The 24,750-nt window shown below is 37.4% G+C and overlaps 1 protein-coding gene across 12 annotated transcripts in view; it reads left to right on the top strand.

The window, feature by feature from the left end:
• The window catches only part of RNF111 (ring finger protein 111), an 86,043-nt gene extending 74,037 nt beyond the window's left edge, over positions 1-12,006 (top strand). For 6 of the 12 annotated variants that reach the window (XM_069596368.1, XM_069596367.1, XM_069596364.1 and 3 more), the window contains exons 10-14: positions 1,121-1,247; positions 5,396-5,488; positions 7,405-7,500; positions 8,543-8,646; positions 10,351-12,006. In XM_069596368.1, the coding sequence (XP_069452469.1) occupies positions 1,121-1,247; positions 5,396-5,488; positions 7,405-7,500; positions 8,543-8,646; positions 10,351-10,468 (538 nt within the window). In that variant the 3' untranslated portion in view covers positions 10,469-12,006. Of the gene's footprint in view, positions 1-1,120; positions 1,248-5,395; positions 5,489-7,404; positions 7,501-8,518; positions 8,647-10,350 lie in introns of all 12 variants that reach the window. The other 6 variants (XM_069596366.1, XM_069596363.1, XM_069596365.1 and 3 more) reach the window with 1 other exon arrangement.
• Positions 12,007-24,750: the final 12,744 nt, after the last annotated feature.

Below are 24,750 nucleotides of genomic sequence, written 5' to 3'. Positions count from 1 at the left end.
TGGTGGTCCAGTGGCTGAGACTGGACTTTGAATGCAGGGAGTCTGGGTTCAATCCCTGGTCAAGGAACTAGATCTCACATGCTGCAACTAAGAGTTCGCATTCCGCAAGTAAAGATCCCACATGTCACAACAAGATTGAAGATCCTGAGTGTTGCAACTAAGACCTAAGCACAGAAAATAGCTAGATATATAAATTTTTTTTTTAAGGATAATACAGAGAAACTGAATTACAGCTTAGCTGTGACTCACTGTCTCTGGGTGAGTCATAAGAGACTTGGGGAGGAAAGAGTAGCAACTTGAGTTCTAGGGCAGGGAACCCTGTCAAACTGGAATAGAACTTTTTTGTTGTTGTTTCTCAAAGAGATCTACCATCAAAGTAAAACCCCTAAATTTTTCATCTTCTTTATCCAGCACCCCCACCTTTGTACTCAGGTTTGCTGTACCTCCCTTAACCCCTCCTATTGATACGGGAAATTCAGCCTGGATCCTCCAGGCTTGAGTTATTTCCTAGAGAAATGGAGGCAAATTTGCATAATTTTCTTTCTGAATCTGTTGTCTATAGGTAGCTATTGAGATCTTGATCCACATTGACTTTTCAGACAGAATATAAAATGAGAATAAATAAATGAAGATTTGATATTTACCAGTTTTACTTTCTAAAATTTTGTTTACCCTTGCTTCATAAGGTACAGAAGTGTTTACTCTTTGAATTATCCTTGATGCCAACAATCCAGAGGCACTATCCAACAAACAAAAGACCTGGGGGCAATATTCATATAAACCAAAAAAGTAAACTCAATTGTATATGCTTCTTATGAAAAATCAGACTTTTAGATTGGAAGGAACCTTAGGGCCACTCATATGTCCTTCCTTTGTAAGGTGTGAAACTGGATACAGATACCTTGCTCCTCATGGTCACAAAGTTGAACCTTTGAATTTTGGTTTCTAAAATGAACTTGAAATTATTAGTTATATCTTTTGGGCTAAATTATCTTTTTTTCTCAGCTAAGTAAGATAAGAATCTTCAGATGACATTAAAAAATGTAAACATACTCCTGCATTTCTGTTGATAATAGACACTGTAAGGATGTCTAACATTTAAACTGTTCTCCTTTGTCAGGGAACTGGGAATTGAAGCTGGAGTAACTGCAGCTACTTATACACCTGGAGCATTGCATCCTCACTTGGCCCATTACCATGCACCACCTCGGCTTCATCACCTGCAATTAGGAGCTCTACCTTTAATGGTAAAATAGGAAGATTTCAAAATTCTGACATAGTTGCCTTCAAAAACTGTTCTTCCTTTTCTAAATTATTTTTTGGAAATATTTTAAATGTATTAGTTGTTAATAGGTGTTTCAGTAGAGGATTAGAATTATTATTATTAGATTGAAATTGTGCTATAAGAAGATATTAGATACAGTAAAATATGTGTTTGTATCTGCAGTGTTACATATACTCTTCTTGATGTAAAAAATGACATTTTTTATACCAACAGTTTATACCAACATGATAATCTTTATCCGCTTTTAGTGGGATATCTGCTTTATCATCATAAATGGTAATGGGTCTGTTCTGATGCATTCATACTTTATTTTCTGATTAGTAGAAAGACTCTACTAATTCTCTGTAACTGATTTGAGCAAATTCAGATTTTGTTGATACCAGTTTGAGTTCTAAAGAGCAAATTCAGCAAAAATTGAGTTTTCTTTTCACATAATACATATTGCATAATACAGAGAAGTAAGTAGTTTTGTAGGGGTAGAAGTATTGCAGAGAAGGTTTCCAAGACACTTTACTATACATGCAACTTCTAAGCAAGCTTTGAAATTGAGCATGGTCCTCTTAAAGTGACTACATCATGTAAAGAGCTTTCAGATAGCATATTGCTATTGCTATTGCTAAGTCGCTTCAGTCGTGTCCAACTCTATGTGACCCCATATACGGCAGCCCACCAGGCTCCCTCGTCCCTGGGATTCTCCAGGCAAGAACACTGGAGTGGGTTGCCATTTCCTTCTCCAGTGTATGAAGGTAAAAAGTGAAGGTGAAGTTGCTCAGTCGTGTCCAACCCTTAGCGACCCCATGGACTGCAGCCCACCAGGCTCCTCCGTCCATGGGATTTTCCAAGCAAGAGTACTGGAGTGGGGTGCCATTGCCTTCTCCATCAGATAGCATAAGCACAGGGAAATCCAAGTTGCTGTTTCTAGATCTTAGGGGTGAAGGTTACTCAGCAATGAAATATGTGCACTGCCAAGAAACTAGAACTTAGACTTCATTGAAAGAGTAATGTCTTGATCATGTTTATGTTGTTAGAATGATTTAATCAGATTGCACCTAAATAGACCATCTCTTCAGTTGTGTGGAAAACAGTTTTCATGATGGAAGCAAGGATGCATTATAGTAGAAGAGATGAAAGTTGATGAATGCTTGAACAAGGGCAGTGGCAGTTGACCTAAAAATGATGGGCTCTGTTTGAGTAATATTTAAGATGATTCCCAGATATCTAGCTTTGGTTGTTAGGTGTATGTATGGTGCTGCCATTCACTAATTTGGAGAATATTAGATGAGGATTTAGGGAAGGGGTTAGGTGAGTTAGATTTTGGACATATTGAATCTGAGATATATGTGTCAGGGTGGACTGTCCAGTTGGAAGTTGGGTTTATGGTCTGGATCTCCAAAGAATAAACTGGTCTTTGAGTTAAAGATAGGTTGTGATCTGTCAATATAAAATATTACATGTATCACATGTCTGTCATATTACATGAATCCATGGAAGAGGATTAGATTTCTAAGAAAAATGTGCAAACTGATGAGAGATTGAAAGAACCTTGGCCAATAATAATACTGTATTTAAATGATACTACTGTATTTCAGGGCCTCCTGGGTGGCTCAGTGCTAAGAGGAACCTGGCGGGCTACAGTTCATGTGGTCACAAAAGAGTCAGACACAACTTAGCAACTAAACAACAACAACAACTATACTTCAAACAAATAATTCCAAGAATTGGCTAGGGTAATGAGGAGAAACAAAGTTAGAATAATGTCAAAATAATATGGTCAGTAGTGTTTCATCACAAAAAAGTAAAGTTTGAAAAATGTTGAATGCATTTGGCATTAGAGTGGTTTCTGGCAGCTTTTGTCAAAGTGATTTCAGTAATGGTGAGGGATGGAGGTTGGGGTGCCTCTTAGATCACAGTAAGGTAGGGAAAGTTAAAATATGTGGAGATTGAATATAAACTACTTGCCTTATAAACTTGGCTGTGAAGGGAAAGTGGGAAATAGCATTGGCATTTAGTCCACGATTGTTCCCTGGTGGCTCAGATGGTAAAGAATCTGCCTGCAATGCTGGAGACCTAGGTTCAATCCCTGGGTAGGTGCAATCCCCTGGAGAAAGGAATGGGTACCCACTCCAGTATTTTTGCCTGAAGAGTTCCATGAATAGAGGAGCCTGGCGGGCTCTAGTCCATGGGGTGGCAAAGAGTCGGACACAACTAAGTGACTAACACTCTCTCACTATTAGGATTAGAGAGACAACCTGGGTTTGGAGAAACTTGAAGGTAATTTTAGGTTTAAGACAAAACAGTGGTAACAGAGAGGACTTGTTTGAAGACATACAGGAAAAGGGTGGGTAGCAGTTAAGGATGGTCCAGGTTGGGGAAACAAGAGAAAGAGGGAGCAAATGATAGAGCTCACCTTTGGGTAAGAGAAAGAGGAAGCTTATCCCTAAAAGTTAGAGAAAGGAGGCTAGAGAGGGTTATAAGAGACGTGCAAGTTTTAAGTAATTGGAAGGCCTGAGTTCCTTTCTGATTTTTTCATTTCTCTTGGAGATGTGTAGGAAGATAGGTTATCTGCTTAGAGCTGGATACTATTGATCTTGATTATAAGGAAAGTTGCAGATACTTAAATAATAGACTATTTAAAGGGTAAAAATTATTGCTTATTTTAAATGCTTTTCCATGTGTGAACTGTCTTTTAAAGCTGTAAAACATGCTAGAAGTGTATTATGATTTAGTAGAAGCCACATAATTCTGGAGATCTGTTTATAAAAATGCAAGAATGGTCTTAGAATATCCCTTTCCTAACACTACGGTCAGCTCTTGTTATTCATGGTAGTTAATGTACTATAGAGTTACTGTGAATGCTGACAAAATAGATATTGAACCATTATTCCCAGGGTAAATACAGCCCTAGGTTATTGCAAACCTCCAGTCCTAGCAACCAATGCATGACCTTGTTTTAATGTATTTTTCTGTTTAGAGACACCTTGTTTGATATATACTGTTGATTCATTGACATTGAGCACATGGCCAAGCTCATGATACCATAATTCATGCTTGAATGAAGCTTATGTACACATATTTTCTCCATAAGGCATGTCACAGCCTTCTTGCACTTAGGAACCCTAACTAATAATTAAGCATTATGTTTGGGGATCAGTTTAAACAACAGAATGACCTATACAAAGGACAAAAATGTGAAAAACATTGCACTTAATACATTGCAAAAAAGACACTTGTTTACAGTGTAAGAACTGAAACAAGTGGGCAGGGTCTTGTTCTTCCTCAGCTGGGAGCATGTATTGGGTAACTTAGATTTTTTTGCTGCTCTGTGCAGGTCTATGGATGACTTGTGAGAGCACAACTATTGATTTTGGAGTTACAAACAAATTCTGTCAAGTAGGTGAGCTCACAGATAAGATTGTGAAGATTGACCTTAGCTAACAAAAAAATAGAAACTGTTAAACTTTCACTAATAGAACCAAACCAAAAGAGCAGCCAAAGGTGCCTTTGTTATTCATGGTAGTTAATGTACTATAGAGTTACTGTGAATGCTGACAAAATAGATATTGAACCTAGAGAAAGGGAAATAAAACTTTTATCCTGAAATTAAGTTTTGTTAGAAAATTTTATGCATTTCTATTTCTTAATACTGTATAATAAAGCTCTCTGAAATTGACCAGATCTTTTTTTAATATAAATTTATTTATTTTAATTAAAGGCTAACTACTGTATAATATTGTATGAAATTGACCAGATCTTATGAAAATTTTGCTCTGTATATGTTTAGGCTACTAAGAGCATCATTCTTAGGCTTGAGTATTCTCTACTTAGGATTCTTTGTGCAAAATAAATCAAGTAGAAGAGAATCTGTTATCTCATGGAACTGCTGTTTCTGTTTTTTTCCTTCTGATGATAATTTAAAAGTTATTATAAATGAGATCAGTTTTGAAGAGGAACCTGTTAACAGAATGCCTTTTTAGGAGTTATGTATACTTCCTGAAGTTGATTTTTTTGAGAAGCTATGTGGAGAAAATTGCGTATCTGAATTATTCGATGGTAGCAATAAAACTTGAGCCTGTTCTTAATTCATTTAGCTTACCTGTTCTCTTAAAATAGGTTCCTGACATGGCAGGCTATCCTCACATTCGTTACATTTCATCAGGCTTGGATGGAACATCATTCAGAGGTCCTTTCAGGGGCAATTTTGAGGTATGTAATAGCATTAATGAAGATATTTGCCACAGTATCTGTAATGTAAAAAGAGAGTATGTGTAATATTAATAGTTACAAGTATAGGATTGCTGCAGTGACTGAGGATCAAAAGGCAGTAACACATCTATATTGATTCTAGGGATTATTATAGAAAGATTTATTAGTAATATTAATCTTAGCATCAGAAATTACCCAAATATTGAAGAAGAGTAATTGAAAATATCTAATAATAGAAGAATGTAGAAATTTATTTAGTTCAGTCACTCAGTCGTGTCCGACTCTTTGCGACCCCATGAATTGCAGCACTCCAGGCCTCACTGTCCATCACCAACTCCCGGAGTTCACTCAGACTCAAGTCCATCGAGTCAGTGATGCCATCCAGCCGTTTCATCCTCTGTCGTCCCCTTCTCCTCCTGCCCCCAATCCCTTCCAGCATCAGAGTCTTTTCCAATGAGTCAACTCTTCACATGAGGTGGCCAAAGTACTGGAGTTTCAGCTTTAGCATCATTCCTTCCAAAGAACACCCAGGGCTGATCTCCTTCAGAATGGACTGGTTGGATCTCCTTGCAGTCCAAGGAACTCTCAAGAGTCTTCTCCAACACCACAGTTCAAAAGCATCAATTCTTCGGCACTCAGCCTTCTTCACAGTCCAACTCTCACATCCATACATGACTACTGGAAAGACCATAGCCTTGACTAGACGGACCTTTGTTGGCAAAGTAATGTCTCTGCTTTTGAATATGCTATCTAGGTTGGTCATAACTTTCCTTCCAAGGAGTAAGCATCTTTTAATTTCATGGCTGCAGTCACCATCTGCAGTGATTTTGGAGCCCCCCAAAAATAAAGTCTGACACTGTTTCCCCTGTTTCCCCATCTATTTCCCATGAAGTGATGGAACCAGATGTCATGATCTTCGTTTTCTGAATGTTGAGAATTTTATTAAATAAATATAAATATCAGATAAAGAACCATACCATTAAATGTGCTAGAAAAACCTTAATGCGTTTTTTTTTTTTTTTTTTTTGATAAATGTAGTACCTGAAACTGTGCTCAGTGTTTGTGCAGCCTGGATGGGAGGGGAGTTTGAAGGAGAATGGATACATGTATTGTATGTGCCGAGTCCCTTTGCTATTCACTAGAAACTATCACAGCATTGTTAATTGGCTCTACCCCAATACAAAATAAGAAGTTAAAAATTTTTTTAATGCACTAGACTTATATGCTTTACTTAACCCATGTGATGCTTGTAATACATTAGAATTTAGTGATAACATTTTTTCTATAAATTTACTCTTTGCAATATATCTGGGAAATAAGTACTATCAGTTTTTTGACGAGTACATTGTTTTTGATAGTTCTGATATTCTCATGGGTAGATGAATATAATTTAACCATTCTTCTAGGAAACATTTAGGTTTTTAAAATATTTTTTCTACTATAATCAATGCCTAATGCTTTTTGACTAAGCTTAGTTTTTAGAGAAGCATTGCTATAGAAAAACAAACCTAAGTAATTCAGTTTTTTGCCAAATATCTTTGAATTTTCTGGAAGAACAGATCATTTAGATATGATTAAAGTTTTGTTTCTTCACGTCAGCTTGGAATTTGGAATCAAGAATTATTGTTTGACTTATTTCCCTATTTTACTGCAGTGACTTCATCTTCTAGATGTATACATGCTTACTGACTTATATAGGATCATGTCGTAATATGTTGCTCTAGTCTACCAAGATAACTTTGCCATACCACTTCAGTTAGCTGAGAAATAAACAGCCATTTGCCTTACCATATATGGGTTTTGAATACTCTATTTACATTGCATGTTTATAAATATGGTACTTTATTGCTTTTACAATACTGATTATGCTGTTCAAGGAATAATGCTGGCTTTTAATACTGGTTATTCTTCTTCAGGAACTTATTCATTTAGAAGAAAGATTAGGAAATGTTAATCGTGGAGCATCCCAGGGGACAATTGAAAGATGTACATATCCACATAAATACAAAAAGGTAAGCATTTATTCTGTGAAACATCTACATTATTGTTGAAATGCATAACATTTAATATCATGGACTTTTTTTAAGTTTGTGGAATCTATCAACTACATTTTTTTATTATTAAAACAATATATGCATATGGTTAAAAAATCTAAAACTATAAATTGAAATCTGTTACTCTAATGATCCTAGTTTTCCTTCCCAGAAGAAAAATCATGCTTAAAGATTTCTTAGGTAATCTTCCAAGTATTTTTAATAATGTGCATATGTATATATTTTTTCTTCCACTTTTGAAAATAACTCAAAGGGGCTAATATGCATACAGTTTTTGTCCATTTTCTGTTTATTCTATATCAGCACCGACGGATGACCTGTATTCCTACTAATAGCTTATACAGAATTCCATCCTATAGTGGTACCATAATTCAGCTAGTCAGTTGTTTGGATGGGAACTTAATTGACCTACATTTCTTACATTCTACCCTTATATCCTTATGTAGCGTTACATCTAGAAGATGTGCAGTAGGCATGTTAAATAAATTTCTTTCAACAAACAATGTTCTATACTGTAGAGACTAATGAAGTTTGAAAATGACTGTTTGTTGTATTTTTCACCCTTTTCCTAAGATTATTAATGGGGTATTACCATTAAATGTAAGTCCTCTCAACTGTTTAAGCTAAATACTATAACTAGCATTCATTTTTGAACATTATCTGAAACATATATTAATGAAACAAAGTGTATCTGTCTGTGCCTCATGATGGGACAGAACAGTATATATGATCCTGATTGTGGGTTAGAAATGATAGATTTCAGACTAATGAATATGTTACTTTTAATTTTGATGCTGATTATTTAAGGGTCTTACGAGAACACTTTGTTGATAATAGTCACTTAATTCATCCTTTAATTCATGGCAATTTTATCTGGGAAATATGTTGTGGGTGAATGTATGGTTTTGTTTGTTTTGTTTTTCAAATAAACACGAACTTCACTCAGTTGTTCAATAATGTCATCTCTACTAACAAGGTAACAACTGATTGGTTCTCACAGAGGAAACTGCACTGCAAACAAGATGGGGAAGAAGGGACTGAGGAAGACACAGAGGAAAAATGTACTATCTGTTTGTCTATTTTAGAGGAAGGTGAAGATGTGAGGTAACTAAACACTAATTATCTAAAATTCATTGTCAAAACTGGACAAGAGATTTTATTTGAGGGAATTCTCTTGTCGCCCAGTCGTTAAGACTCTGCGCTTTGAGCTGCTTGAGGGTGCTGATTCAGTCCTTGGTCGGGGAACTAATCTCCCACAGACCTGCAATACAGCCAAAATAAGAGGAATTTTATTATAAAGCAGACCAGAAACCAAATAAAGATTACTACTAGTGTACCCTGTAACCAGTCTCTGATATGTAGAATTGCCTTCTAATAGTGAATAAAACAGTGAAAAGATTAAGTTTCTGTATTAACATCAAAGAGAAATATACTACCTGTTTTAGGGCCACACCAAGACTTGGCCAGGGGGATTTTGTGGTCAATATTGTCTTATCTGAATCTTGTAGGACGGAGAACTTGAGAGATGAGAGACTTTGGAGGCCAAAACATGTATATTAATGTTTCTCCAAAGCTTACAGAGAGGGATCCAGAGTAACTCCATGCAGTTTGTTTTACATCATCATTTATAAAGTGATCTTGTCCTAAAATTTCCTCTCAATTTGTAGACTATTTTCTTCTTGCAACTATGTGATTTAGAAAATGTTATTATGCTAACCAAATATTTTAGACTTTTCCTTTTATAATCTGTTAAGTAACTGTTTTGTTCCTATTCTGTTTTTGCTAATGTAACATAATCCCATATGAAGCAAGTTCTATAATATATATAACAACTGTATCCTATTTCTTCAGTTGACTAAGAGAAAAAAACTTTTGTTGTCTACTATATCACATAGAAGGTTGTTTGAACACTGTATTTCCAATGAAGATTTATAAATATAGATAATTGTTTTTTACAGTATTGACAATACTGTACAGAGAGTAATTAGAACACCTCTTTTTAGCTGTTTTTACAAAATATGAAATCTGAAATGTACAACAACTCAACGTGGAAGTTGAAATTGACACTTAAGTCAGTAACCTTTATTCTACCATTAGGTTTGATGTTAGCATGTTAGTGCATGGAAGCTTTATTTATTTCTCTATTTCTAATTGATAGTGTAGTGTACTAAAGCAAACATATCTCTTTAATCTGCTTTTAGAAGAGTAGCATAGTATGATATAACATGAAAATAATCTCATGAAACAATATTAATAACTTTTAATCAATCATGTACTTTAATGTGTTAAAGAGATCCTCTAGAGAGAAAATAATATTGCATATTAAGACATTCCTTAATTAGTATGATATGGCTGCTGTGTGTTTACAGAATTCTTTTGAGAGAATTAAGTGAGAATTTTTTGGAAAGTGCTTCATAAATACAGTGATTTGATATTAAAAATATATTTACAGCATTATGTTATGGGGAACATATTGCCAACTCTAATAAATTGGCAGCTCATGTATAGAAACAAAGTTGGAATAATTGTTACTATAGTTGTTGTTCTTAAAATTCTTGAGATTTTATATAATTTGATTCTTCAGCTGTGACAGTTAATTATCTTGGTCATTAATACATTACATTGCCCAAAGTATTAATTTAATGTAGGTATATAATCTTGAGTAGGGAGGGTTTTTTTTTTTAACAAAAGAGAAAATGCTTAGTAACTTCAGAATATTACTGAAGTATTGCATGTATCATTTGTTTAAATGCCACTGCACTTGTCATAAAATTAACTTTTGCTTTTTGTTTTGTTTACTTACAATAGACGCCTTCCCTGTATGCACCTTTTCCACCAAGTGTGTGTTGACCAGTGGTTGATCACCAATAAGAAGTGCCCCATTTGCAGAGTGGACATTGAGGCCCAGCTGCCAAGTGAAAGTTGACACCATGTTTCAGAACTCTTACCCTCCCTCTCATTCCCACCCTCCTGGTACTGCAGTCAACCAAAGATGGCATGACTTACCTGCGCAGATTCGGAAGCCTTGAACTTAAGAGTGCTGGCTCTGCTACATGGTACAACTAATGCTAGACCTACAGTTTATGTATACAGTTGATTTTGATGTATTTATAAAAGCTTTTTTTTTTTCTAGATTTGACATTTTTCCTGTATCATTTTACTGTATTTTTGCATGGTTCCTTGTATTGCATTTCTTTGCACATATTATGGGCTTGTGACCCTAAACTTGCAGGCAAGATTAGCTGCTTTAGTAAGTAGAATTTTGTGGTCTTTTTGGTTTTTACATAGTACCAGGTCTTGAGAATTATGAATTTTTTTATCCATTACTAACGTTTAATTTAATCAATCATGTACTTTAGTTTAATGTATAAAGATCCTCTAGAAAATGATAATATTGTGTATTAAGACATTCCTTAATTAGGACAAAATGGCTGCTGTATATTTACAATATGGAGTTCTGAGTTCAATACCACCCTTGATACCGGGAACAGAATACAAACCATTTTCAATCAGATGCAGGTGGTACTCACATCACCAGAGTGATCAATAGAATTCTTCTTGGTGTATCCTTTTCCTTTTAGCACAATGCAGATAGAGTTGAATATTAATACCATACATTTAGACTGCTGTTCCTATTGTATTTATCTTTTTCCTCCATCATTTAGAACTTTATTTCCCAGATCCAATTTTTGCTGCTGTGAAACAGCTCTGATGAACACTAAATATTAATTTCAATTAGCTGGATTGTATATACTTGCAGATTTAACAAAATTTTAGGGAAATTGAAGAAGACATGTAGAATTTCACTCAGTCTTCTGCTAAGCACGCGTAGTAAAGATATCTGCTTACATTGATTTTTGTAAACACATTTAGTCAGGATTTAGAATTGCAGTCATTGGCAGGTATCTATGCATTCATAGAACTTCTAAAGGTCCCAGAATCACTTTTAAAGGGATTTTTATTAGTTTAAAGATAAATAAAGTCAGCTGAATCTACATGTCTCTTGTTTTATTTCTCTTTAAGCTTGAAAACAGTAAATCTGCAGATACTGTGAGGCACAAATTATACTGTCAACCTACTGTTGCTCTGGTTTTAGACTCCCACTTCATACATTACCAAGAGTCGATCACTGATTTAAAATTTTTAATTTCTATAGTTAAGATTTACTGCATAATATAGAATATTAAAGTTAAGTTAATGTACTAACATTTCTCTTTTGGAGAAAGTTTTAATCCACTTCAGGATGCATATTATCAAGATACTTTCATATACAGGATAGCCTAATTTTATTTGTCTAAATATGCTTAATATGCCCCAGATTGCAAATGCATCAGTCAGTAACATCACTGTCTGTATGTGGAAGACATGTTCCCATGGATCATATGTGAAGATGTCGATAAGCTTGCATTAAGCCACCTGCTTTGTAAGTGGATTGATTAATAAATAACTTATATTTCTATTGTCTTTGTGTTTCATAATTCATTTTTATAAAACTGCCTACATTGAACATTATGGGATTCAAAAACAGTGATCTCACTCAGGTTGACATTTGCCTAATTTTGTTTGTAATCATTCAGTTATGGCTACTTGCCTTTTTTTTGTATTAGTGAATGTTACACTGAGTAATTGTCAATATCAACATGCTTCAGCATAGTAGGTGTTAGAGATCAAGGGTGGATTATGGTTAAGAAAATTGGATATAAAATAATACAATTAATAAGAATGCTAGCAGCAGTTGTGGAAGGGTTGTGGGAGGGGTGGCAAGACAGAATGAGAAAGAGAAAGAGAGACTTTGCCATATTACTGGGGAGAAGAGCTAGTAGCCCATATTCTGCTGGCCTAGATGTAGGACTTTACCACTGGAAAACCTGTGGTCCAGGCCAAGGGATAAAATGGGGAGAATTCTATACAACGAAGTCCTCTTGATGCTCCCCAAAACACAAATACATACAGATTTCTCTATTTTTTTATTACATCAGATTTAGATGCACAACTAAATTGTTGATTTAACATTTGCTACTGATTTTTAAAAAATATAAACTATCATTACTTTAAAATTTACTTTATGCAAGTATTTGTAGCGTATACCTGAACTATGTAGGAGCTTATTAAGCTACTACAGTTAGTTGCAGAAAAATGTGATTAGTGTTGAACCAAATATGGAAGGAAATTTTTAGTATTTTACCTTTTTGTGCTTTGTTTTGGTGTCTTCCATATCCTGCTACATTTTATGTCAAAGTGAAAATTTCAGTGATAGCTATCCAAATTCTTTAAAACTAAAATTCTTTTGTCAGCAAATCCTAATGTTCATTTTTGTTAATATGGAGGTTATAAAGTGATACTTGAAGCATTTTTCTTATCTGGTGATTTTTAGCTGCTAGCATGTTTCATCATTTGAATCATAACAATTTGACAGGAAACTAGCTCTGTTTTAAAAATGCTATTAACATTTGTAACATTAAAATGTTGACTCTGTGGACATTTCATTATTAGTTTTTCATCAATGAGAATAACTTAGTTTTGTAGAAAATGCATCTTGATTTTTTTTTAATTTTTATTTTATATTGGAGTATGGTTGATTTACAATGTTTTGTTAGTTTCAGGTGTATAGCAAAGTAATTCAGATATGTATATTACATATATCTATTCTTTTTCAAGTTCTTTTCCCATTTAGGTTATTACTGCATCCTGATTTCTAATTTAACTTTCCAAACTTCTGGAAACACAGTAAATTTTGTTGCTTATTCAAGACTTAACATGTCACAATATTCGATGTATTAAGGTTGAAATATTTTCTCTCAGTTATAGATTTCACTCATTTCCTTGAAATAAGAGTTACAAAAATAAATGTTATCAATTCTGTGATTGTGCCTTCTGGACACAATCTCATCTCTCTCCTCTGTATCCTGTACAGATTCACAGGCTACACAGTTGATCTTTTGAAATTTTGGAAAGAATATAGTCTTTGGTGTCAGAAAGACTTGGGCTTTGAATTGTGCAACTTTAAAAAAATTAAGATTCTGAGCTCCATCATTCTTAGCTATAACAGAAATAGTTTGTTATTAGAATTGAATGAGATGAGTATAAAGAGCTTTGCATGTATGATATACTTAAGAAGTAAGTTCTCCCAGTGCTTGCTCTGTTCCACCCTACCACCCAGATTCGATTGCCCTTCATAACAAATAATAGCAAAGGCAGGTGCTGGATTGTAGATCAGTGTTTACTGCAATCTTTCTCTTACTGGATTCAACCAACTGATTACTAGATAAGAATGAACAATCCTTTTCAGCCCTTCTCTGAAAGGTTGGCCTTTTTTCTTCTACCAGAGAAATGGAAGATTCAGAGCACGTGTGCTTTCTTCCTTTGCCTTGAACTCACATGAGGCACATAGTTGCCCATAAAAACCATCTAATGCTGTGTTTTAGGTTGCTGCCAGTGGATCAGAATTGGCACAGAATATGAAACCATTCACCCTTTCTGAGCTAAAAGAAAATAAATATTATGGAGAAATTAACAGAATTCCTCAATCTCTCCTAATTTTTCCCATCAAATTGTGTTATATAGAGATCTGCTGCCCACTAACGGTTAACTAAGCACACTACTGAGCCACGTATGTTGTATTAGCTGCTTCTAAGCTTTATTCTTATGCTGAGAGCTATGACTGTAGAAGGTGTAGGTTTCCAGGGGAAGCTTTTGATTAGCCCAGACAAACCGCATGTCTCTTGTAATCCTTTATCATCACTACAGAGAATGGTTCACTTCAGTTCAGTCGCTCAGTCATGTCTGACTCTTTGCAGCCTTATGGACTGCAGCATGCCACGCTTCCCTGTCCATCAACAACTCCCAGAGCTTGCTCAAACTCATGTCCATCAAGTCGGTGATACCATCTAACCATCTCATCCTCTCGTCCCCTTCTCCTCCTGCCTTCAATCTTTCCAAGCATCACGGTCTTTTCCAGTGAGTCAGTCCTTCACATCTCGTGGCCAAAATATTGGAGTTTCAGCTTCAAGCATCAGTCTTTCCAGTGAATATTCAAGACTGGTTTCTTTTAGGACTGACTGGCCTGAAATCCTCCTTGCAGTCCAAGGGACTCTCAAGAGTCTTCTCCAACACCACAGTTCAAAAGCATCAATTCTTCAGCACTCAGTTTTCTTTATAGTCCAACTCTGACATCCATACATGACCACTGGAAAAACCATAGCCTTGAATAGACAGACCTTTGTCAGCAAAGTAATATCTCTGCTTTTTAGTATGCTGTTTAGGTTGGTCATAGCTTTTCTTCCAAGGAGTAAGCGTCTTTTAATTCCATGGCTGCAGTCACTATCTGCAGTGATTTTGGAGACCAAGAAAATGAAGTCTCTTACTGTTTACATTGTTTCCCCGTCTATTTGCTATGAAGTGATAGGACCGGATGCCATGATCTTTGTTTTCTGAATATTGAGTTTTAAGCCAGCTTTTTCACTCTCCTCTTTGACTTTCATCAAGAGACCGTTTAGTTCCTCTTTAAATCTGAGTATCTGAGGTTATTGATATTTCTCTTGGCAATCTTGATTCCAGTTTTTGCTTCATCCAGCCCGGCATTTTGCCTGATGTACTCTGCATTGTTACATAAGCAGGGTGACAATAAACAACGTTGGTGTACTCCTTTCCAAATCTGGAACCAGTCTGTTGTTCCATGTCCGGTTCTAACTGTTTCTTCTTGACCTGCATACAGATTTCTCAGGAGGCAGGTAAGGTGGTCTGGTATTCCCATCTCTTGAAGACTTTCCACAGTTTGTGGTGATCCACACAGTCAAAGTCTTTGGCATAATCAATCAATAAAGCAGAATGGTTCGATTCACTGATTTTCATTGTGTGCTACTCCAAGTCAGTTTTACCTTAGGTGGCAATATTCAATATGTGTGCAGGGTGGGTGGGGAGACTTTTAAAATGAAATTCTTTAGATTTTTACTGATCTATTTTGTTATTTAGAAAGAAAGAGATTGGCTTCTGCCACGGCCTATGTGGCTGGTAGAACAGGTCAAGACACTCAGATTTCCAAGCTGGCCCATGATATGGGATGCTCCAAACCTTTTATCCTAAGGATTCTGTTTTTAGATTCTCAGGAGCCTCTTTAAGAAGAGTTTTGACAAGAGAATTGGAAGAGATGTGGTAGTCTCCCAGCTTGCCCTTAATAAGGGATAGATGTGTTTATTGAACTATCTAGACTATCATTCTATTAGTGTTTGCTTAGAGAATAAGTTATGATGTTCCTAAGGTCCTCCTTTACTGTTAGCTACACATGCCCCAAATCCCAAAGCTTTGTATTACCTTCTATTGCTTGGTAACCATAAAACTTAGTGGCTCAACCTTAAACATTTTAGTTTCTGTGGATCAGAAATTTGGAAACAGCTTAGCTTGATGCTTCTAGCTCAGGGTGGCTCGTGAAGTTACAGTCAAGGTGCTAGCTGGGGCTGCAGTCATCTGTAGTCATTACTGGGTCGGGTTGATCTCTTTGGAAGATGGTTCACTCACATGGCTGATGATGGGAGACTTGGTTCAGTATTGGTTGTTGGCCAAGGGACCCCACCCCACTTCCTTGTTATAAGAGCCCCTTCATAGGGCTGCTCAAATGTCTTCACAGCAGGGTAGCTGGCGACCACAGAGAAAGAGCAAGGAGGAAGCCACAAAGAGATTTTTCATCTAGTCTGATGTAATATTCTCATTTCTGCAATATTATATTCATTAGAAGCAAGTTACGAATTATAGCCTCTACTCAGGAGAGTTGACTGGGTTCCAAAATTTGAAGGAAGGTATAGCAAGAATTTCTGTACATATTTTTAAAATACTACAGTTAGTAACTGTCTTATCCCCTATATCAAGACCCAGTCTCCAGACCTTGGACTTCCGTGGCCAGAAATTCTGTGAGACCAGTTCAGTGCTTCCTAGGCTCTCAGTTACATCTGATCCATGGTTCAGCACTAAGTAAACTGTGCCCTCAGAAAGCCAAATGCAAGAACATGGCTCAGGCACTAAAGTTTCCTGTGTGAAAAAATTTCAAATAATGTTTTTGAGATTCAGCCTTGACAAATAATTGTAAATCCTACCTATTGCGCTATGTTTTCCTAAGCTGTGACACCATAGTAAGCAGTAAGATACAAGACTATTCCAGGAAACAGAAAAGCTTATTTGATATAAGGATTGCGAATACTGCCAGGTAAATATATCTGTTACCTGTTATGTAACAAACCACACCAAATCTTAGTGACTTAGACACAGAATTTATAATTGCTCATCGTTTTAATATGTGGGCAGAGCTGGGCGAGGATAGCTCATATCTCGTAGCTCAGTGTACTGTGACTTCTGTGTTCTTCATGTGACTGCATTCATTTGGGAGCTCTGCTGGGATGCAGTGTCCAGTGTGGCCTCCCTTCAATGTCTGATGCTTTAGTAGGGTTGGCTGGAACAGCTGAAGACTCACTGGGCACTTCTCTCTCTTGATGTGGTCTCTCTAGTGAGGGATAGCTAGAGCTCTGCACATGGTGGGTCAGAACTCTAAGAAGAAACCTCCAGGCTTCCTAAGACCTCGGTCTGGAACTGCACAGTATCATTTCTGCCATTATCTGTGAGTCAAAGCAAGGCTAGTCCAGATTCAAGGGAAGGGGAAATAGACTGTGTCTATCAATAACAGCAGCAGCAAAAAAAAAAAGAATTATGAGCATCTTTAATTTATCACAGTGAGATAAAACTTGCTATTGCTTTGTTAGAATTCCTAGTACAAACTTCCTGAACACATTTATTTTTTACCCCCAAGTCGAAGTTTAGCATATGTGGTGGTGGTTTAGTTGCTAAGTTGTGTCTGACTCATGTGACCCCAGGGACTGTAGCCTGCCAGGCTCCTCTGTCCATGGGGTTCTCTAGGCAAGAATACTAGAGTGGGTTGCCATTTCCTTCTCCAGGGGGTCTTCCTTCCCCAGGAATTGAACCCGGGTTTCCTGCACTGCAGTTACCAGCTGAGCTACGAGGGAAGCCCGACATATGGAGAAGCCATATATGGAAACGGTCTATTCTCTGAAGTGTAATCATGAGAGGAATCAGTGGTGGAGGAACTTTGACTTCCTTATGCTGATATTTGAGAAAAAGAAATTGGAGATAGCTAGGTGCTTCTTTTCCTTTGACTGCCCTATCTTTGTGTAATTTAGAAATTCTTTCTGCAGTGTTCTTGATAGATGGTTATTGTGATAGTTAATTTACTGTGTCAGTTTGACTGCACCATTGAGTGCCCAGACATTTGGTAAAACATTGTTCTGGGTCTATCTTTGAGGGTGTTTCTAGATGAGATCAACATTTGAATCTGTAGACTATGTAAAGCAGTTTGCCCTCCCTAATATAGATGGACCTCATCCAATTGGTTGAAGGTCTTAACAGAACGAAAAGACTCTCCTCTTCTCCTCCCGCACCCCGTGAGTAAGGGAGAATTCTCCTCTTCACTACTTTCTAGTTGGGACACTGATTTTCTCCTATCTCTGCACTCAAACTGAGACCTAGGCTCTTCCTGGATTTCTAGTCTACCAGCCTTTGGGCTGCAACTGCTGCATTGGCTCTCCTGAGTTTCCAGCTTGCAGGACTTGTGAGCTTTCATAATTGTGTGGGCCAATTCCCTATCTTTCTGAAGAACCTCAACTAACCAATTATGCCTGTAGTTATATTCTTCCAGGGCTGATGAGGTCACTACTTATTGTAGGAGCACATTTGTTTTTTTTGTAAAGTGTTGAAATCATTAATTATTTTAAAAAGTCATTAATTCTTTTCCTTTGTTAGGTGTTCCTACAATGTAGGACCCTATCCTATATTTTGGAGCAGTGTAAAAATAAGTGATTTCTTGCTATATGCTAGCTCTTCAGATACTAGCCATCTTGATTGATTTGGGTCTTTTCCAAGTGGAATATCCTTAGAACTCTTTTGTTTAAACTGGATCATAAGCCTCTTATCTATTGTCACCATTTTTGGGGGTATTTCTAGTGGTAAAGAATCCACCTGCCAATGCAGGAGATATAAGAGACACAGGTTTGATCCCTGGGTTGGGAGGATCCCCTGAAGCAGGAAGTGGCAACCCACTCCAGTATTCTTGCCTAGAGAATCTGATGGACAGCGGAGCCTGGTGGGCTACAGTCCACACACACACACACACACACACACAAAATGATACCTGAAAGTGATCATCACTCCAGATGTGACCTGAGCATTAAAGAAGTACAGAATTAACCTGAACTTACTCATGCTAATGAGTTAGGTCTTGGAATGGTGGTATTTTCTAAGGATGCACAGGTTTCCTAAACAACAGGGGTGAAAATGGAAAGAATTAGTTGAAAAAGGAATACAAACGGAAGTGAAATGAGACATAGTCTTCACTCTTTCTACCTTCTGGGTGAGAGTGGGATTGGCTCTCATGTCCCAGTTGGCCTGCATACCCCACAGGCACATTTAGCCCAGCATGGGGTTGGTTAGTGAAAAGAAAGCTTGATATGCCAGCTGGGACATTCTCTGCATTCTGTAACTCCTCAAGATTTCACCAAAGCTGATTAGGATATGAGACAAAAATTAGAGTGTCTTACAATGTTTATCTGGAATAACAGAAAAGAGAAAATGCATGAATAATTGAACAGTATATTAAAACTTGAGTCAGTGGTTTATTATCCTCAAGGGACCTCATTTTTATACTCACCTTCTAAAGATGAGTAAATTATACTGTTATCCTTTCATGGACCTTATACCTTAAGCCCCATGAAGGCAGGAACTCAGGTTTGTTTGTTTGTTTCAATCTTTTGACAGCATCACACAGCATGTGGGATCTTAGTTCCCCAACCAGGGATTGAACGGCAACCCCTGCATTGGCAGCACAGAATCTTAACTACTGAACCACCAGGCAAGTCCCAGGGGTGCAGTTTTTAATGACCACCCTTTTTTTCTTCTGATTAGCATGCTCAGTGCCTGCTTATACAAGGCATTTAGTAGATTAAAAGAACAAAACAACAACAAAAAAGCTTGGATAATCCACAAGCTTGAGGTCCAGATTTCAAAGAATCCTTCTGAGTGGAGGCTCATAATAGAAAGGTGTTTATTTCTACCTCTCTGGGTCTCCCTGCTACTGAACAGACAACAGACTGGGGCATAACCATACACCCTGCAAGCCATCAACAGATTCAGTTCAGCTCAGTTCAATCTCTCAGTTGTGTCTGACTCTGCAACCCCATGGATTGCAGCATGCCAGGCCTTCCTGTCCATCACCAACTCCCAGAGCTTGCTCAGACTCATGTGCATAGAAATGTCTCATACCTGGTTTTTTTTTTTTTTCTCTACATTCATACAAATCAGATTTTTAGTTACATGTCAGCTAGGAAAACTTCTTCCATAGTCCATTCTTCATGCTGCCCCAAGGGGCAGCTTTCTAAAACAAAGTTCTAAGCAAATCATCATCCTTCAAAACTTTCCATGGTTTCTCATTTTCTGGATCTTTAACATTTAGCAGCTTTATCTTTCAGTTCAGATCAGTCGCTCAGTCGTGTCCGACTCTCCAAGACCCAAAGGGCTGCAGCACGCCAGGCCTCCCTGTCCATCACCAACTCCCAGAGTTTACCCAAATTCATGTCCATGGAGTTGGTGATGCCATCCAACCAACTATTCCTCTCTAGTCCCCTTCTCCTGCCCTCAATCTTTCCCAGCATCAGGGTCTTTTCAAATGAGTCAGCTCTTTGGTTCAGGTCGCCAAAGTATTGGAGTTTCAGTTTCAACATCAGTCCTTCCAATGAACACCTGGGACTGATCTCCTTTAGGATGGACTGGTTGGATCTCCTTGCAGTCCAAGGGACTCTCCAAGAGTCTTCTCCAACACCACAGGTCAAAAGCATCAATTCTTCAGCGCTCAGCTTTCTTTATAGTCTACCTCACATCCATACATGACCACTGGAAAAACCATAGCCTTGACTAGACAGACCTTTGTTGCCAAAGTAATGTCTCTGCTTTTTAATATGCTGTCTAGGTTGGTCATAACTTTCCTTCCAAGGAGTAAGCGTCTTTTAATTTCGTGGCTGCAGTCACCATCTGCAGTGATTTTGGAGCCCCCAAAAATAGTCACCAACTGTTTCCACTGTTTCTCCATCTATTTGCCATGAAGTGATGGGACCGGATGCCATGATCTTCGTTTTCTGAATGTTGAGCTTTAAGCCAACTTTTGTACTCTCCTCTTTTACTTTCATCAAGAGTTTAGTTTTTAGTTTAGTTTAGTTTAGTTTAGTTTTTAGTTCTTCACTTTCTGCCATAAGGGTGGTGGTATCTGCATATCTGAGGTTATTGATATTTCTCCCGGCAATCTTGATTCCAGCTTGTGCTTCTTCCAGCCCAGTGTTTCTCATGATGTACTCTGCATATAAGTTAAATAAGCAGGGTGACAATATACAGCCCTGACATACTCCTTTTCCTATTTTAACCATTCTGTTGTTCCATATGTGGTTCTAACTGTTGCTTCCTGACCTGCATACAGGTTTCTCAAGAGGCAGGTCCGGTGGTCTGGTATTCCTATTTCATGAAGAATTTTCCAAAGTTTATTGAGATCCACACAGTCAAAGGCTTTGGCATAATCAATAAAGCAGAAATAGATGTTTTTCTGGAACTCTCTTGCTTTTTCGATGATCCCGCGGATGTTGGCAATTTGATCTCTGGTTCCTCTGCCTTTTCTAAAACCAGCTTGAACACCTGAAGTTCACGGTTCACGTACTGCTGAAGCCTGGCTTGGAGAATTTTGAGCATTACTTTACTAGCATGTGAGATGAATGCAATTGTGCAGTAGTTTGAACATTCTTTGGCATTGCCTTTCTTTGGGATTGGAATGAAAACTGACCTTTTGCAGTCCTGTGGACACTGCTGAGTTTTCCAAATTTGCTGGCATATTGAGTGCAGCACTTTCACAGCATCATCTTTCAGGATTTGAAATAGCTCAACTGGAATTTCATCACCTCCACTAGTTTTGTAGTGATGCTTCCTAAGGCCCACTTGACCTAACATTCCAGGATGTTTGGCTCTAGGTGAGTGATCACAGCATCGTGATTATCTGAGTCATGAAGATCTTTTTTGTACAGTTCTTCTGTGTATTCTTGCCACCTCTTAATAATTTCTGCTTCTGTCAGGTCCATACAACTTCTGTCCTTTATTGAACCCATCTTTGCATGAAATTTTCCCTTGGTATCTCTTATTTTCTTGAAGAGATCTCTAGTCTTTCCCATTCTATTATTTTCCTCAATTTCTTTGTATTGATTGCTGAGGAAGGCTTTCTTATCTCTCCTTGCTATTCTTTGGAACTCTGCATTCAAATGGGTATATCTTTCCTTTTCCCCTTTGTTTTTCGCTTCTCTTCTTTTCACAGCTATTTGTAAGGCCTCCTCAGACAGCCATTTTGCTTTTTTGCATTTCTTTTTCTTGGAGATGGTCTTGCTCCCTGTCTCCTGTACAATGTCATAAACCTCCATCCATAGCTCATCAGGCACTCTATCAGATCTAGTCCTTTAAATTTATTTCTCACTTCGACTGTATAATCATAAGGGATTTGTTTTAGGTCATACCTGAATGGTCTGGTGGCTTTCCCCACTTTCTTCAATTTAAGTCTGAATTTGGCAATAAGGAGATCTGAGCGAGAGTCAGGTCCTAATCTTGATTTGCTGACTAGATAATCAGATAATCAGATAATCAGCCTGATTTCGGTGCTGGCCATCTGGTGATGTCCATGTGTAGAGTCTTCTCTTGTGTTGTTGGAAGAGGGTGTTTGCTATGACCAGTGGGTTCTCTTGGCAAAACTCCATTAGCCTTTGCCTTGCTTCATTCTGTACTCCAAGGCCAAATTTGTCTATTACTCCAGGTGTTTCTTGACTTCCTACTTTTGCATTCCAGTCCCCTATGAAAAGAACATCTTTTTGGGGTGTTAGTTCTAAAAGGTCTTGTAGGTCTTCATAGAACTGTTCAACTTCAGCTTCTTCAGCGTTACTGGTCAGGGCAGAGACTTGGATTACCGTTATTTACTTGTATTACCGTTAATTACTTGGATTACCGATATTGAATTGTTTGCCTTGGAAATGAACAGAGATCATTCTGTCATTTTTGAGACTGCATCCAAGTACTGCATTTTGGACTCTTTTGTTGACTGTGATGGCTACTCTATTTCTCTTAAGGAATTCCTGCCCACAGTAGTAGATATAATGGTCATGTTAGTTCAATCCACCCATTCCAGTCCATTTTAGTTCGCTGATTCCTACAATGTCAACATTCACTCTGTCCCAGACTGAGGAATCTTAGTGTTTGAAGAGTTCCCGTTTGGCAGTCCAGGACCTAAACATTTGTGTAGAAATCTCAGAATCTGTCTCAGCCTTCTTTTTGATGGTTGGAAGATACTAGGCAACACCTACCTAGAAACATAACTCCTGCCAAACCAAGCCACTCACCATGTCTTCAATCATGCCAGTCCAATATTGGTGGTCTGTGCCTAGGGTGCATTCTATGCCTGGAATATTCTTCCACACTCCATATTCACCTGATATGCATATATTTGAAGCAGTACTTGACCAAGAAATGAAATAAAGCGAATTGATCATGTAGAATTTTACCATACTGCAAAAGACCGGCCTTCAGGAAATTTATCCTTGGTTAATTTTCTATTCAGTTCTCTTTGATGACTCTTTCAGCTTTTGCCACTCTTTCTGCCAAATGTAAATAGGGAAAGTGAAAGTCACTCAGTCATGTCCGACTCTTTGCCATCCCAAGGACTATACAGTCCATGGAATTCTCCAGGCCAGAATACTGGAGTGGGTAGCTGTTCCCTGCTCCAGGGGATCTTCCCAACCCAGGGATTGAACCCAGGTCTCCCACATTGCAGGTGGTTTCTTTACCAGCTGAGCCATCAGGGAAGCCAGTGAGAAGACAATGGTAAATACAGAGGAAAGACTTTTAAATCAGACTTGAGTACACACTCTAGCTCTGAAACCTATATGGACTGTGATTGCAGCCAAGACATACAACTGTTCTGAGTCTTAGTTTCTTTATCTGTTAGATTGGAACACATGACAGATGTTAGCTAGACTCATTGTGATCCTTTTGGAATATATACAAATATTAAATGATTATATTGTACATCTGAAGCTACTATATATCAATTATACATCAATTTTTAAAGTGCCCCCCAAATTAGGATAATACTAAAAACTGGGATCTAAGGACTAAGAGGATTCTATGAGAAAGTTTATTTAAATTAGTATATAGGAAGAGTGGTCAATGTTCTCTAAGATAGACAGGAATAGGAAATAAAAATACAGGACTACAATGCATTAAACAAGAGATTGAATCAAAAAGTTTATTTGTAAGGTTCTAGGTTAGCTGCAATGAGGGATAAGCCATAAGAAATAGTACCTCTACTTTATATGAAAATATAGTATGTCTAATATAAATTAAATTATTAAATTTTAACAGTGTCAAATCAGTTTATAAAAGTGCTTTACCATTCATAATATTTCTGTTTACAAAGCCCTAAGAGTTGATAAGGATTGTTTTATAGTTGTAGCTTTTGATATTACCACAAAAATATAACAATAAAGAAAAAGTATAATTTTACTCACAACCCCAATGCCCTAAACATCTATTTTCCCTTCCCAATACTTTTTCACTGGATATCTAATTTTTAGTTTTAGGACGATGGATATGTTAACATCTTCTCATGCCACTTAGTAGATGCAATTATTTCTGTTTTACCTCAGATATTCAGATGACACCATCCTGATGGCAGAAAGCGAAAAAGAACTAAAGAACCTCTTGATGTAAGGGAAAGAGGAGAGTGAAAAAGTTGGCTTAAAACTCAACATTCAGAAAATTGAGATCATGGCATCTGTTCCCATCACTTCATGGCAAGTAGGTGGGGAAACAATGGAAACCGTGAGAGGCTTTATTTTGGGGGGCTCCAAAATCATTGCAGATGGTGACTGAAGCCATGAAATTAAAAGACACTTGCTCCTTGGAAGAAAAGTTATGACCAACCTAGACAGCATATTAAAAAACAGAGATGTTACTTTGTCAACAAAGGTCCATCTAGTCAAAGGTACGTTTTTCCAGTAGTCATGTATGGATGTGAGAATTGGACTGTAAAGAAAGCTGAGTGCTGAAGAATTGATGCTTTTGAACTGTGGTGTTGAAGTC

Source organism: Ovis canadensis, chromosome 7 (assembly GCF_042477335.2).
Source record: "Ovis canadensis isolate MfBH-ARS-UI-01 breed Bighorn chromosome 7, ARS-UI_OviCan_v2, whole genome shotgun sequence".
Lineage (NCBI taxonomy): Eukaryota > Metazoa > Chordata > Mammalia > Artiodactyla > Bovidae > Ovis > Ovis canadensis.
The sequence above is the reverse complement of the archived record's forward strand: the minus strand, read 5'-3'. Positions and strand labels throughout refer to the sequence as shown.